Below are 17,142 nucleotides of genomic sequence, written 5' to 3' on the forward strand. Positions count from 1 at the left end.
CTCGTGTCAATAAACAGGTAGAGAAGAACTTTTCGGTTTTTTAACCAAAGTATTTGACTGTATTTATTTATAAACATGACGTGTCATAATCATAGCTACATACATAGCATGCCTACATGCATGCAGGTTATATAACACGTATATATTATGAGCTGGGGGGGGGGGGGGGGGGGGGGGGTCTGAATACTGAATAAATCTTGTCGTGTCATATCTTGTCTTGATAACAACATTCTTTTCTGTAAATGCGGACCATGTTTGATATAGGCACAGTTGACTTCGTTACTTTGTTGGAGTATGGGAGTATCGAGGTTCTCAGCATCTTAATATTATGCTTACTGTAAGAGTTGACCAGATGTAACGGAGTTGGTTGATTGCTCATAAAATCAATCATTTTGGATTGTCTTGTCTAGATTGGATTATATACAAGACGTCGCCAAATAGCGGAGTGAAGAATTAAGCAACAAACACACACTGAAAACGTAGAAACAGCGACTTAACAGAAAGTTTACCTGAGGTGATTTCTCATGGAGGAGTCCTCAGATTTCCTTTGATCGTAATAAGATTGTTGGGTGGAACGTTTTGAATTTGAAAGTTACTCAATTTTATTTTACCTAAAGATAGTAAGAACTCAATTTAGTTACAAATTCAATCAAGTCGGAATAAAAGGCTGCCGCCGAGCGCTCTTTCATGAACGGCTGGGGTGAAGGCTTTAAGAAAAATACGGTGCGCTACGATGTATACTCGCATAAATTGATTGTGTCCACTCAAGGTGTTGTACTAAGGAGTTGTGCAGAAATGTTGACGTATTTAGACCACGTGTTATTTTAATTCCTCTAGCCTCTCGGTAGAACTCGATGACTATCTTCAACCAGATTTCACAACCTAGAATTTGAGAGTCTGTCATTTTGATCATGAATTGTCAGAAGAGGAAACGTAAATTATGTCATGCTTTTTATGTCCAGCTACGGACGGAGGTCGTGAAGTCCCTGGCGACCACAGACGCCTTGACCCTCGACTCTCTACAGCAGACGGCCATGGCATTTAGGGTGATAACCCATCACACGACGGAGCTGTCAGAGGAAGCTCAGGTTAGTAGGCGGGGAGGGCAGTAGGCGTGGCAGAAGGGGAGGCGTGGCAGTTGGCGGTTCTGTTCCTGTTTCAAATATGAATTAGTTAATACTATTATACAAAATATTCCTCTTCATTGGTGTGTTGAGAACGTATTAAACACTCTGAACTGAAAGTTTTAGTCCAATTTGTGTTTATGCTTTAACAAATCAGTGCGTGCGTTCCATAAAGTTATACAGGAAGCAAACCCTGCTATACCGAACTAATCCCATCATGGGTGTTGAGAGAAGATATCCCAACATGAACAAATGCAAGGGAGCTTTGAAAAGGCCCATTCATCTTCCAGTTAGAGGTTTGTCTAATTTACACGTCTCTATCCACAAGCAACATAGTTTAGATCACAATGAAAGGCACATCGTATAGTACGAGACGTTTTGTCTTTTCATTCAGGACATGACTGTGGCGACGATGTCAACGATGGCGAACACATTCCAGGTGATGGTTGAGGAGGAGAGACCGCAGTCGGTGGAGCAGGAGCTAAAGGCTGCGGAAGGTATACCCTTGTCATCTAGGATTGAAAAAAAGTGAAAGAAAAAAACAACAAGATTTTGAAAATGAAGATATATTTTGTGGGTAAAAACTTTATTTATAACAGTTTTATTGAGGTTTCCTTGAAACAAATCATGTCTCTAACAAAATGCCCCCGCCACCAAGGATATCAGAATATTAAATGGTCCCTAAGAAATAGTTTGTGAAGGACACGCCATCTTGATATATTTTTTGCACTGGATAATCTGGGATGTCGTTAAGGACCAACAGCAGTATATGACCAACACCTTCAATATTGACAAGATGATGGTCTGCATTTTCATGTTATTTTTCAACAGACATTGTCGCTGCCCTTGGGAACATCATCTTGGCAGCCCGCACTGAAGCGACCGGAAGTGCCTCCAATGACACTTCACCAACAGATCCATCACCAACACAAGGGTCCTCGACAACAGCTTGGCAAGCTGATTCTGAGTCCCAAGCAAAGGTCAAACACGTGTTCATCTTTTGTAGACCGATACGACTTGACACCAATCTATGTTAGAGGTTTTCCTAGTATATCGCTATCATGGTCCAGTGTTGTTTTTATTCTAATTTAATGAATTAACACAAAATGAACTTATTGTGCAATCTCTAAAGTCATTGTCTTCAAGGAGAGCAGAGCATTAATTTAGTGGACTTTCTTGGACCTTTACGATTACCTCTGGGGTAAGGATGTGTGTGTTCTTGCGAGTCAGTTTTGAACCGTATTTCATTGCTGTCGTTGTCAGCTTAACGTGGGAGAAAGTCAAAAGGGACGATGGTCGTAGTTGTCACTTTGGTGAAACCAGAGAGTATGGGAATATGGGAATTGTGCTGATAAAGCAATGGTAATATGGCGAAACGGGAACACAAACCCAATGTCAATGGATCCTGGCACGGCTAAGGAACGCAACTCCGTACAGCAAGTTGCGGCACCTTAGACCGCAGTGCTATCTTTGTCCGATCAATTCCGAAGCATCCTCATCTTCATTCTGTTTTTACAGGCTCGGGAAATCACTAAACTGGCTCTGGAAGTAGCAGATTCAGTGGTGAAGACAATTCTGAAGAAACGCGTCCCCGGAGCGCCACCTGTTGTCATGAAGAATCAAATGTTTACTGTTGTTGCAGAGAGGAAGGAGACGTCGAAGTTAGGTAACTCTGTTTTGTCTGCAGACGAAGGATCCTTCAAGTTGCCATCTTCCAGGGATATAGTGACGGAGAATGTCACAAGCCACATCATAGACACCAAGGTGAGTCAAGAATGAGTGAGTGTTTTGTTTGTTATTTAACGCCGCACTCAGCAATATTCCAGCTATATGACGGCGGTCTGTAAATAATCGAGTCTGCTCCAGACAATCCATTGATTGATATCATGAGCATCAGTCCACGCAATTGGAATACGATGACATGTATCAACCAAGTCGGCCACCCGATCCCGTTAGTCGCCTCTTACGACAAGCATATAGTCGCCATTTACGGCAAGCATGGGATGCTTAAGACCTATTATACCCCGGGTCTTCACGAGTCAATGTGTGAGTGAGTATGTTTTTTAGCCGCTTTAAGCAATATTCCAGCAATATCACGGCGGGGGACAGAACCTAGGTACACCTTCTATACATGTATACGAACTAGACAATTATGTAGATTATGTATTTGAGGGACCATTGTGTGATACAATGTGTATGCATAACGCTATATTTGAGATATAAGGTCAAATAAGCCCTATTTATCATCAACACAATACCCTCAATGATCAAACGCTTAATTATATTTTTACCATGATAATTACGTGCCAAGTGACACATGTACGTTTGTAAATACAAGGTTCTATTTGTTATGAACAAAAACCTCAACTTTCGCAATAACGTCTTTGGTGCTGCAGATGTTAAAAGAATGAGATATCAACAAATAAATATATCAACGAACCAATATATTATACAAATAATACACTTAAAAACCGGAACACTTTATAGTGTAGCAACGTAGTGCCACACAGAGTATATCACTTCTTGAAGAGCACAGTGGTTGTTCAGTTCTTGTTACACCAATTATGCCTCTTTACTTAATTTGGTAGGGACCTAAAATACTGAGAAAATGGAAGGGGGCAGGGTTTGTTTTGTTTTTTTGTTTGTTTTGGAGGGGGGTATTTCGAAATAGAAATATACATCTATAAATTCATCTATTCACAGACTAATATATCTGCTTAAACAGAAAATGACCTATGTTATTTTAAATAAAGACCAACATCCTTTATAACAGTAACATTCTCTCAAATTTCTGTCGTAATGGATACCGATGAAGATAAATAGGAAATAAACTATCCCTGCTTTTCTTGTACTATAGGCAAATGATATTCATCTCCTAATTCTAATATATTAATATTATCACAATTAATTCAGGTTAATATATAAACTGTTTGCTTAAACACGAGGAGAGTGGTTAAAACGTTCGCTTGTCTTCTAGGTCATCTTCCCGAGGCAAGAGAGTTAACTGACTATAAAAGTCCAGTTTCCATCCTTGCCGAACTAGGCTGGTATTATGGAGTTACATTTTGGCTGGACTAACGAGTCTATGCATAGTCCAATCAAAATCGCGCACCGAAATCGATATCCGGTTCGTAAACTGTCGTGCAGATTTCGGTCGATTGCAGGATTTGCAAAGCATGTTCACCGCTAACTCGTTGGCAGCAGATATTTCCAAATCTTTTCATGTTTGTAATCGCGATGTAGGACCCGTTATATAACAATATAGATCTTGATTATCGATCAGATCGTCCTTGCCGGGCGCCACCATTTTGTGTGAAGCCACTGGTGGCGCTACAATCGAGCCCAGTAATTCCAGCCTTGTTCGGCAAGGGTGGGAACTGGACTTTTAATGTCAGTTAACTCTCTTGCCTCGGGAAGATGCTTCTAGGTTGGAGTTCACCACTTAGGTACGACGTGTGGACCCGATTCTAGCTTCCCGCGCCATGACACAGCCGTAATATTCGTAAACCCTATTGCGTTATGTGTATACCAAACCCAATGTTATGTGTACAACAACCTCTCCCGATATTCCCGTTCCAGTTCGTCACCTCCCAGTTAAATCCATACGTGTGGGATAACAGCGCCGACAGTGTCAACTCCCCCATCCTCACCATGAATCTTTACGACTCCGGCGGCGATGAAGTGAAAGTCGACAAGCTAGACGCTGACATAATCATCGACATAGGCGCGACAGGTAACGGCAGTAACAAAGTTGCCGTACATCCGGTCCTCACCGGAAACGAGTCCATGGTTTACCATACATGGAGTGTGTCCGGAAATTACAGCGAGACGCTCAGGATAACGGTGATCCCCGATATGGCCAACGTCACCCTTGAGTTGTACATTAGAAATGGAACATTCCCCACAGAGAGTGAGTTTGACCTCTACTACCAGCTCCCCCGTGACATCAACGCTTCAGGGTTTGACGACCCTGCCATTGAAGAAGAGTTACGCTACACCATTTTAATCTCTGGGGAAGAACAGGCAACCGTTGGAAATGGGACCTTTCACATTGGAATCAAAGAACAAGGTAAACATTACAGTTTTTTCATCAAAAAGAAAACAATAGACAAAACATGAATACATATTGATTATATTTTACATATTAAATTTGGATATTAATTTACATGTTACGGGTCTGAGTCAGATAAAACAAATGATCATATAATGGGTAGTGTTATGAATACTGTGAACCGAGCCGATACACATGGTATAATCAATCAATCAATATATGAATCAATCAGTATTCACACATACTGAAACACTGTATTCTGCACATATAAGGGCAAAGGTATTATTTACGCAAATGATCAAATTCTGGACATATAAAGAAAAAATTATATTCATTTTCAATTTCGTGTCTGTGGCAAAGTTTACATACCCTCAATTCTTTTGGCACTTTTGTGTATTTCCTTCTTCAATCTGAAGGCTATGAGAAGAATATCTTATTCGTGAAAAGTATTTTCGAAATTTAGGGAGAAGTGATTTCAAGAGATACTGTTCAGTTTTAAACTGGGACTTAAACATTACAAGTAATCAGTTTGGTGATAATAGAAGTATCTCATTCCATTACTGAATAAGCGTATCCATAAGTCTTTGAGTGAACATTAGAAAAAGTTGATAAGGATATTCTACGTTTGACTTTGACATGCAACCCCAAGCCTAGTTCAGGAACGATTTTCCTTATAGACGATACACAGTTTACAGCAGGAACTACTCCCAGTAAGCTCTATCCACCGATGCATTGGCTACCTGCAAAAGAAATAATACCACAATGACGTTATTAAAATTATTATATTATTATTACTATGCGATTTCTAAAGTTTAATCCCTGGGCCTATAATAAAACCTGATTAGTGTACATGGAAATATGACTATATAAACATACAAAAATATATGCAAGATACGATGATTAGGTATTGCTTTCAGTTCTTAGACATAAAACCTGTTTGAAAATTTTTGCACAATTAATAAGTACAAGCTTATCATTACTGTAAAATAGCTTTTCGTATTCAGTTACTGTAGATAAACCATATGTTGGTAAGTATCTACCTCTGTATATAATATATGCACTACAGTCACGGGAAAATGCAATTCATCTTTGGCACTATTGCTGTTACACTTTCCACATAATCTGTTTATACTTTCACCATCTTTACATCTAACATAAATAAGCATTAGGCTTAGGTTCGGGTAGCCTTACTCGCCACTGCGTCGTTACATGGTAGGGGAGACACAGCTGCCCTCCGACACTACTTAGTCAATATCCACAATTATACAGACACAATGCATCCGATTTTAGCACGAATCTGTTCTACACCGATTCCATTTTCAGAATCTAACCATGAAAAAAGCGAGGCAATAGGGAATTGGAGTTTTAAAAAGTCAATTTGTCGGATGCGGGACACCCGTCTGTCTTCCCTCCGCCAATTTATAAAGTTATGTTTGTGAAGGAAGGATGTCAAATATGACAAATAGTTATTATAATCTTATTTCGGTACGTATGAGACCACAGGCGTATAGTACATTACAAACATAACAGTTACATATTTACTAAAGCGTACATTGCACAATAAATAAACATGGACAGATTCTGCAGTGTATCTTGATTTGTACTGCATATTTATATATTATGGATATAAACTAAGTATTAAGCTCGTCAAAGGCATAATGCACTTTTTAAATCCTAAGATATAAGTATTTAAGACACTCGGCTAATTACTGTTATGTTATTACTTCATCATGTTGGTTATATAACTCAATGTGGCTTAATACAGATTGTAGACTCAGAAGTAGAAAGGTCACGGTCTGTGTCGTGGGAAATAGGTTGACTATCTATTGCACGGTAACGTTCTGTTACAGTAAACATTTCAACCATCGAACCCGACTACAGCGACTACTACGACTACGGCAACGACGAGGACGAAGACGTCAGAGTTATGACCAACTACACTATCAGCTTCAGTACAGCGGTCTGTCGCTTCTGGAGCGAGAGGGATGACAAGTGGGTCACTGACGGATGTCAGGTAGACGCGGTGTTACAGTTGTACTCATTTCGACTCCCCCTCCCCTCCCCTCCCCTCCCCTCCTCCATCCAACCCCTCCTCCCGTATACGTTCTTCGTTTGATGTCAGTTTGTGTAAGTCACCCTGGGCTACAGATCTACCAATGTGCGATGTAGGATCTACAATGCCTTTCTTCATATCCGATTGCCTACAAATCATAAACTATTTTTAAACCTTCACATCAATCTATTCCTTAATGATAAATGCATACTTATTTCATAGAAAATGAACTTTGATTCGAAAACGGAAAACCGGTACGGGTTTTGGAAAACAAGATGGCGGCCACCCGATTTGTTGTCGATTTGAAATCCGTTTTTAGGATTTAGGATTACCCATCGGAGGTGTACATGTGCGCTGTTAATCCCACAGCAGACTGATTAACAATGAACATATGAAGTGATAAGGTAACCGCAGCTACTGTGTACGCGGTGACAACGCCAGAGCATTCCCGGGGGTTCCAAAGGCCGCGAGTTTCTGTGGTATTTCAGTGAATCAAATATTGTTTCAAATGCCTAAATCGTAAAGATTTGCTTGTCGTAAGAGGCGATTAACGCGATCGGGTGGTCAGGCTCGCTGACTTGGTTGATGCATGTCATCGTATCTCAATTAAGTGGATCGATGCTCATGATATCAATCACTGGATTGTCTGGTCCAGACTTGATTATTTACAGACCGTCGTCATATAGCTGGAATAATGCTGAGTGCGGCGTTAAACAACAAACAAACAAACAAAACCCGGCCGCTGGGGAATCCGGGTTTGAACAAGTCGAAAGAGACGACTGCAGATATGGAGGGCAAGGCTCGGTGTCATCGTACCCCGACGGCCTGGGACATATATCACAATGCTCATATTATCAATATGGTATCTGGTCCAGGCTATATTATTAGCAGGCTGCCGCCATGTTGCTTGAGTATATCTGAGTGTTGCGTTAAACAACAAATAATTAAACATAATAAAATCACATAAAAACAAAGTCAACACTGTCTCGCCCTAGGTCAGCGAACTTTCTAACTCCCGCTTCACGAGGTGTCTGTGCAACCATCTCACGGCCTTCGCCAGTGGCGTCTTCACTCCCCCTAACTCCATCAACTTCAACACCGTCTTCAACAACCTCGGCGCCAAGTTACTGGACAACAACGCCGTCCTCATCACCCTGTGCGTCATCTTCTTCCTCTACATCGTCTGCGCCATCTGGGCCAGGCGGAAGGACAAGCGGGATGTGGAACGGGTGGGTTGTATAAGTTGTAGGAAGCTAGTTTGGAGGTGTTGAACAAAGGATTGCGCCCTAATGGTCAGTCAAAATTATGCTACTCAAAGAAAGTTTAAGAACACCAGATTCTCTCATATTACTATTGTGAAATGAAAGAATCTGATGTTCTTTAACTTATTGAGAAGTAAATTTAAAAAATGGTTTCTGAGACAAACATGGGGTTAGGACAAATTAACCGTTATCGTTTAATAGAACTCTTCTGTTTGACCTCACCTATCCAGAAGGGTCAAATGAATAATTTTATCCTGACAAATCGTCGTTTTCAAGCTTTTCCACTTCTTCTCCTACAACCTAAGTAAAGCTTAATTTAAGTTATAGTTTTAAACATTTAACGAATTCAAATTCAGCCTTTCAAAGTTTATTGTGGTAAAATGTTATTTTCGTTTCTCTTTATAGATAAATAGATACCCTGTTTAATTAATACTGTATATACGTTTTGCAAGTGGTTGTGTACACTGTAAAAAGGATGGTAAAACTTCAAAGCCATGACCATATTATCATACGTTTAGAATTATTCATTTATCAATACATTAATCATCACAGTTACTTTTGCTTTAGAGCATTTAATGCCCGGGTTGATTATAGACTGGTTATTATATCATGTAAAACTGTTGACTAAAATGAATATAACAAATGTTATATTTGGGATAACACTTTCTTAATAAAGTACAGATTCTCGTACTTTTTGGGTTGAAATAAATATGTTTTCCTCATACTTGTTACGGTCATTCGTTTAAAGAAAAGGAAAATATTTATGATATGATTTATATCCTTCAGTGGGGCGTGGCTCCTCTAGCTGACAACGTGATAGCCGACAAGTATTTCTACCAGATCACTGTCTTCACGGGCATGCGCTCTGGGGCGGGTACAAGATCACGTGTCAGTTTTGTCCTGTCTGGGGACGATGCTGACACAGGCGTCAGGGATATGGCAGACGAGAAAGGAGTAAAGGTAAACTCGTATACAGCATTTGACATAAACCAAACTATAAGTCTTGAAATGAGGGAATATAACACAAATACCCGAAAAAGAAAATATTCAAACAGATTGGTGTTTTCAAACCCCTCATAATACCAAATGTATGCAATACATCAAGTTCTGGAATTAATTCACAACCCCATATACCATGAGGTGAGGTGAGGTGAAATGGGTTTTAACGTCGCGTCCAAGATTATTGCACTTATATAGCGACGTGCATGCACGTGTATGTGTGTGTGTGGCTGCTTGTACTAGTCCGGACTGATGCCGATTTATAGTGCTAGCACACTGAGATACCATGCCGCAGTTTAACATGAATACCCAATTCAGACACAGTATACTGACTCCGAGCCGACCAGTCCTTGTTTTAGCCCCTTCATGCCCAGCGCCAGACAGGGTAACAACAAGTACCATCTTTTTACGTCTTTTGGTATGACGCGGCTGGGGATCGAACCCCGGACCTTCCGCTCTCCGGGCTGACGCTCTACCATTAGACCACGGAGCCGGTCACCATATCATTAAACTTTATAAGTTTCATAAGGGCACACGGGTGGCCTGGTCATCTAAGGCGCCGCAATTGGTTGTGCAGAGTTTCGTCCCTAAGGCTTGCCAGTAAACTATGATCGTCGGTTTCAATCTCAGATTAAGTTTCTAGGTTTATTCGTACAACACCCGTGTGTTTTACCAAAGTGGTAAAACTTTGAAACCCGCATCCCTTCGTGATTTCTTCCAACATCAAGTTGACACGCCGTGATATAAGGGAAATACTGTTCAAAGTGGCGTTAGGCCTATAATTAACTTAATCTATCTACATTCTATGTTCAATCCAGCGTTAACTTAAAACTCACTTGGAAACAACCCGTAAACGTATTGAATACAGGTTGTACCTTGACCCACATTAATTGAGCAAAATGTGGAGACAGACTTCATAATGTTCTCCAGGTATTCAACCGCAGTAGCGTCAACCAGTTCGTGATGGGCGTGAGCGAGTGCCTCGGCCCTCTGTCCTACCTTCGAATGTGGCACGACAACTCCGGCAAGGGCAAACAACAAGGCTGGTATCTTAGTAAAGTCGTCGTATCCGATCTGCAGACGGGGGAGAGGTAAGAGACACATGTAGCCCCAGTGAGGTGACACCTACAGGGTGAGGGACACACGCAAATATGCAAGTGTTCTTGGAGATGTTAATCGTGCATGCGATACGAGAACGTGTTTTATCATATATATTTTCAGATGTATGTGTGTTATGGAGTATTCAATCGCAATGTGAGGATAAATTAAAATTTGAAATATACGGCATACGTCGTTGGTTCAAAATAATTCTCGTGCATCAAAATACACAATAACACCCGCAAATCTGAAAGTCTATTTATACCTCTCACTCTCGTGTGTATTTATATATTTACTAACGTTAGATTAACGGTACTGGTTCATCACATCGGTCGTTTCTGTCTATTCAGTTTCTTCTTCCTGTGCAACCGATGGCTGGCAGTTGAGGAGGATGACGGCATGGTTGACAGGGTGATGCCTGTGGCCGGCACCGGGGATGTCCTCACGTTCAACCACCTCTTCTTCTCGAACACCAAGAAGAGCCTCACTGACTCGCATCTCTGGATCTCGGTTTTTGCCCGACCCCAGAGAAGCAACTTTACCCGAGTACAGCGAGTCTCCTGCATCCTGTCTCTCCTAGCAACAACCATGCTGGCTGACGCCATGTTCTACAAAACCGAAGGCAAACACGACGCGGCCTACTCTTTTACTTTGGGACCTCTCAAATTCTCCCTTAATGAACTCTACGTCAGTTTCGTCAGCAGCATCGTCGTACTACCTGTGAACATCCTCATTGATCAGATATTTAGACGATGCAAGACCAAGACCAACAGCAAGGTCGACAACGGATTCCTCAAGAAAAACCTCAAGATCAGCACCCTCCGTCCATCAACCTCTGCCTCTACGTGTCCTGACCCTATCAGAACAGTCTACGATGGCACTCTGTCCCCCGACCCTACCACACCCAGCCCCACCCCGGGAAAGTCACCCAACCCTCTGAGCACGTCTTACACCCAGAGCTCAGGGGATATAACACTGAAGACCAACAGGAAGATCAAGAAGCTGAAGACCAAGCCTCAACGTAATAAGAAGAAATACTTCCCATGGTGGACCAAGTATATAGCGTGGCTGCTCGTGTTCATAAGTACGGCAGTGTCCGCCTTCTTTACGTTCTTGTATAGCATGGAGTGGGGAAAAGTGAAGTCTAACGCTTGGCTGTCATCTATGTTGCTGTCGGTGGGGCAGTCTGTGCTGTTGCTCCAACCAATAAAGGTTAGACATCACCATCATCACAGGCTTTGAAATTCCTTGAATTACGGTGTCAATGCAATAGGTATATTCATAAAGGCGCTGTTACAAAAAGACCAAGGTGCCTCATGAACATACTTAGAAATTACAGTTTGTTGTAAATTAGAGTGAGTGAGTGAGTATGGTTTTGCGCCGCTTTTAGCAATATTCCAGCAATATCACGGCGGGGGACACCAGAAATGGGCTTCACACATTGTACCTATGTCGGGAATCGAACCCGGATCTTCGGCGTGACGAGCGAACGCTTTAACCACTAGGCTACCCGACCTGTAAATTAGAAGAAAAAAAGGTTTTTTGGTGATCTTGTAAACGCAGGTTTAGTGTAAACTTAGAGGAATAAACCGTGAGATCGACTTAAACATTTGCCTCAAATTTGTATTTTGAATGATGAACAAACCTAGCTTAATACGATATGTGTATTATTTGAAATGTTCTGAACTATTTAAATAGCTACAAAGCCCCAAATACTCAAGATGGTATCAGTGAACTTTAAGTAGGAGTACCAGTTTTTGAAGGAAATGTTACATTTACAGACAACATTACTATCTCATAGGGGTCCCGGGCACCCCAGTCATCTAATGCCCCGTTCACATGCGCCTCTATACATATGTGTGTATATGTGCATACGTGTGTAGAAATACATACGTGAGTATACTTGTCATGTGAACGTGTTTACTCATTTGTGTATATTTACACCAGGAGCAAATTTGCATCATGTCTGGAGCAGGTGCAAATGAAAATGTAAATTTGCACTTTGTGTATATGTTGCAATGTGAACGTTTATGTTAACGTAAGAGGAAGATCTAATAAATATCTGCTCTTTTGCCAACACGAAACAAATTGTCAACAGTTGCCAACTTTTACGCGTATATGCAGAGTTGAGCGGACGGTGTTTTCTTTAGGTTTTAAGGTGTCAAAACTTTGTGTACAAATTAAATCAAACACATTTTGCTTCACGCGAAAATTGGAAAACAACCTGTTTTGTGTTGAAAGTCGTAAACAGACTGACGAATATGTGTGCCTTACACAATTTACATACTTTATTTACACATCTAAGTGGATTTTCATGTGAACGCATAGTATACTTACTAAAACACACGTATGTATAGTTACACATGTGCTTACGTTAGTAAATGTCGTGCATGTGAACGGTGTATTAGGCGCGATTCGCTACGTAATTTGCTCCCATGGGTGTGCCAGACTTATGGTCGTGTTTGAGTCCCAGATTAGACCTGATCATGTCTCGGCACCATAGCGGTGTTCGTGGGTTTCTCCAAAGTGTATCGTTTTGGACTTTCATCCCACATGAAACTATCATGCATATTAGAGGTGATGTTCAAAGCGGTGGTAAACCAAACTCACTCACTATTTCAGATCATTGTGGTGGCGGTGATAGTCGCATGGGTTGTCAAGAAGCCCGAGTTGGACGACCTTCCAGAAGATGAAGACCCGAGAGCTATCCAGCCTCAGCCTGACGAGGAGGTCACTCACAACATGCCACCCGAGTCGGGTAAAACACCTTCTAGATAGGGGTGCTGGGTTAGCCTGGTGGTTAGAGCGTGGGTTCTATACTTCTAAAACCTCGGCCCCATTCATAAATTGGGCATGCAGCCGATGTTACACGTCCCCCACTTCAGTACGACTTGCAGGGTCATACCTCCAAACTCAATCAATTGCTCACTTTCTAAAGTTCGCTGTGTAATGTTATTCATGATATGAGTAGATATGAATGTGTATTGAGTGAATAATTTGTGTAACATTGTATTGTCACATCAAGACTGCCACCATGAGGTTGGTGAGAAGTAATGTGTTTGTTAAAATTGCGGCATATTTAGTAAGGAAATTGTGGAAATAGTACTCGGATTCAGGCACTGGACATGACCTCGACCTATGACATGACCTCGACCTATGACATGACCTTGACATAATGACATGACCTTGACGTGCAGTGTTGATACCTTCAGGCTTACTCCTGAAGGCCACTGTCTGTGTACCCTTGCACCCCAACCTATACTCACTCCTTTCTGAACGCCAGTGACCCGGCCGAAGATGCCAGTTCCTCAGCTGGACCACAACGCTCTCCAGGCCGCACGCACGAAGCGGTTAAGGGAGGTCGAGATGATGTCTGTCATCAAGGAGGTGGTCGCCTACGTCCTCTACCTCATCATCCTCTTCATGGTGTCCGTCCAAAACAGGGACCCCAACTCCTTCCTCATCAAAGACAACCTCCTCAACATGATCGCTGGGACGTCCGCATTCACCAAGGTATGTATTGTGAACTGAACATTTATGCAAATTGAGTTGTCAATGAAGGCGAAATGATAAATCAGCAAGGGCATTTGGGTAAATTATTGATTTTAAATTGATTAAGAAATGCGTCTGGCTGTTGACCAGAAAACTGAATGATATATTAGTTAACTACTTATTAACTCATTGGTAGTTTCCAATTCGTTAATAAAAATAGGCGTCAGGTTGATCAGGAAAGGGGATTGGGCTTATGAATAAGGTGAGGCGGTAAGTTAATAGATGCAATAGATTCAATAAATTTGACTGTTATTCATACACAAGACTAGGCTATTCAATAATTGCGATTGGATTATTCAATGTCGTATCCCCTAAAGTATTAAAATCTGCAAGGTTGCTATGTTGACTTTATTTACCCTTTACTAGAAATGTGGTGATCCATTAGACAGACTAGGTTAATAAGAAATCCAGAGGGTATCCGGATTAATAAATGAATGCGACTTTTATACCAGAACAGCAAGTTAACCAATATATTCGACGATGTTAATCAGCAAAGGTTATCCGATACTCAGCAAAGGTTATGACCTGCAGGTGAGCACCGGAAATGACTTCTGGAACTGGACCCGCTATCACCTACTACCTAACCTGTACGCCAACAAACACTTTGATGGGTCCCCTCTCGAGGACAGAGGGCTGCGGTTTGTGTCCAACATGGTGGCCTACAGGGTTGGACCAGTCAGGTTCAGGCAGCAAAGAGTCGTTACAGGTAATAGTATTTTGTTCGGGGGTATAAAACGTATTATCATATATGGATAGGGTAAAATCAGCCAATTCAACAAGGAAACTGAACGAAGTGCTTGACTGTAGGTCTGAGATTCGGAGAGTGGCTCTGTATGACTAACTGAGTGTTCCTTTTTCATCTGTTCTAAATCTATTTACTATGCCATTAAATAACCTTTCGTTCTTTAATAACAATATGTTACCTTGCTACAGTCATGTTTACAGAAACAAAGGTAGGAACGCTTAATTATCGCTTATGAATATGCAATGAAATGTTAACACTGCCCGTGCCTTGGAATATGTCAGAAAATTGTTAAACAAACTTTCATTTAATACATATCTGACAGCGGGTAATAATACATGCGACGCACATTTTTCGGTAGATTCCATTATTACGAAACCCGTGAACTGTTTATGGCGTCTGATCTCGCTTTCGCTCGTTCACGTACCATAGAAAGTCCCCTTGTAGTACGGAGACGAGATTCTCTATATATCTTGCTATAGGAAAGCACAACTTTAATAGCAATAGTACAAGAATATGTCGTAAAGGGACCATTCAGAACTTGCAAGAGATTACCGGGATTCGTGAAAAAAAGTGTAGTCCGCCATTGCAGCTAACTCAGTTACAGTTGTGACGCTAAGATCACTTTATAATTTTGTTGCCATAGAAATAACCACTTATGATATTCTCAGGCCAGTGCCACAAACCTGCAGACATTCCGAAGAACTTCGCCAAATGTAGCCATGGCTGGTCTTGGGAGAACCAGGACACCACGCTCTACCTTGAAGGATGGCAGAGGGTGTTGTCTAACGTCACGCCCACCACCCCGCTCAACTACCCGTGGGGCTACAAGACCTTCACCAAGACTAACGGTATTCCCCACGTCGGCAAGGTGGGAGTCTACCCGGCCGGAGGCTACGTAGCGGATCTGATCGGGAGTGAGACACGTGTCAGGAAGATGGTTGACACCCTGAAGGAGAAAGAGTGGATTGACAAATACACACGGGTGGTGTTCGCGGAGTTCACGGTGTATAATCCGAATGTGAACATGTTCGCTATGATCATGGCGACGATGGAGGTCATGCCCGCCGGGTCGACTGCGGTGGAGGTGATAGTGAGGCCGTTCAGACTGTTCTCCTATTTGGGGGGCTACGGTGTAGTCGTGGCGGTATGTGAGGCGCTGACGTTGGTCTTCATCGTGTACTTCTTCATCAGAGAGTGTAAGATACTGAAAAAGCAGAAGTGGGGATATTTCCGACAGTTCTGGAATTTTCTGGAATTGTCAATCCTGCTACTATCTTTGACAACAGTAGCGATGTACGTTGGAAGACACCTCATGACGTCGTATGCCGTATCGAAAGTGACAAAACTAAGAGGTAACATTTATGTATCTTGGATGGGTGAGTGAGTAAATTGACGTATTAACAATTTTCCAGCTCAGCAGGAGTCACCACAAAAATGGGTTTCACATGTTAACGAGACCCGTGAACATCCGGGTTAGTATAGGTCTTCAAGAAGCTATGCTTGTCGTATGAGCCGACTAAGCTTGTCGTAAGAGGCGACTAACGGGATCGGGTGGTCACTCTCGCTGATTTGTTTGATGCATGTCTTCGCATCCCAATTGCGTAGATTGATGCTCATGATGTCAATCACTGGATTGTATGGTCCAGACTCGATTATTTACAGACCGCCGTCATATAGCTGGAATATTGCTAAGTGCGGCGTTAAACAACAACAAACTGGATATTGAGCCCGATCTTTAACTACACGCTTAAAGAGGGATTATATAAACAGTCTCGAGCCCGTTTGAGGTGTAGTTCTGGAAAACGTAATTAGTCATATGCATCAAGCTGAATCTTTGTCTCTGTATAATACGGGTCATCATGACCTGAGACAAATCGTGTCAAGTGACTTTGTATATGAATCATGCCTTGTTTCAACTGCTTCAAACTTGATATGACTACCAATAGTCACGTGTCAAGCCTTCTTTGAACCACTGTTCGTCTCTTGTTTGAGTGATGGAGAGCTAGGTTACACGCCGTTAGGAACAGTGTTTCAGTTAAATCATTGCATCTCCGCTTGAAGGAGGAGGATAGTCAACACTGAGACCCACGAGTACAGGTATGGAGGTGACAAGCAAAGAACCAATACAGGGACGACTCGAGGATTCGAACCTAATCTTTTCAGCTGAGGGACGCAACTGTGTACAACTTGCTTAGACCCCTTGCCTTTCAATACAGTCATTTTATGTTATCAGTATATCAGTAATTGAAGGAAACCCC

At 41.8% G+C, this 17,142-nt stretch overlaps 1 protein-coding gene across 1 annotated transcript in view; it reads left to right on the plus strand.

Annotated features, from left to right (window-relative positions):
• LOC124140428 overlaps window positions 1-17,142 on the plus strand; it is a 51,613-nt gene that overhangs the window by 31,745 nt on the left and 2,726 nt on the right. Inside the window, exons 23-36 of the mRNA XM_048382696.1 lie at window positions 963-1,088; window positions 1,519-1,621; window positions 1,956-2,104; window positions 2,643-2,888; window positions 4,704-5,193; window positions 7,026-7,189; window positions 8,224-8,457; window positions 9,277-9,450; window positions 10,420-10,580; window positions 10,938-11,799; window positions 13,210-13,345; window positions 13,871-14,100; window positions 14,671-14,845; window positions 15,553-16,236. Of these exons, the coding sequence (XP_048238653.1) occupies window positions 963-1,088; window positions 1,519-1,621; window positions 1,956-2,104; window positions 2,643-2,888; window positions 4,704-5,193; window positions 7,026-7,189; window positions 8,224-8,457; window positions 9,277-9,450; window positions 10,420-10,580; window positions 10,938-11,799; window positions 13,210-13,345; window positions 13,871-14,100; window positions 14,671-14,845; window positions 15,553-16,236 (3,934 nt within the window). The remainder of the gene's footprint in view (window positions 1-962; window positions 1,089-1,518; window positions 1,622-1,955; window positions 2,105-2,642; window positions 2,889-4,703; window positions 5,194-7,025; window positions 7,190-8,223; window positions 8,458-9,276; window positions 9,451-10,419; window positions 10,581-10,937; window positions 11,800-13,209; window positions 13,346-13,870; window positions 14,101-14,670; window positions 14,846-15,552; window positions 16,237-17,142) is intronic.

The sequence above is a fragment of the Haliotis rufescens genome, unplaced genomic scaffold (assembly GCF_023055435.1).
Source record: "Haliotis rufescens isolate VD_foot unplaced genomic scaffold, xgHalRufe1.0.p SCAF_40, whole genome shotgun sequence".
NCBI classification, from domain to species: domain Eukaryota; kingdom Metazoa; phylum Mollusca; class Gastropoda; order Lepetellida; family Haliotidae; genus Haliotis; species Haliotis rufescens.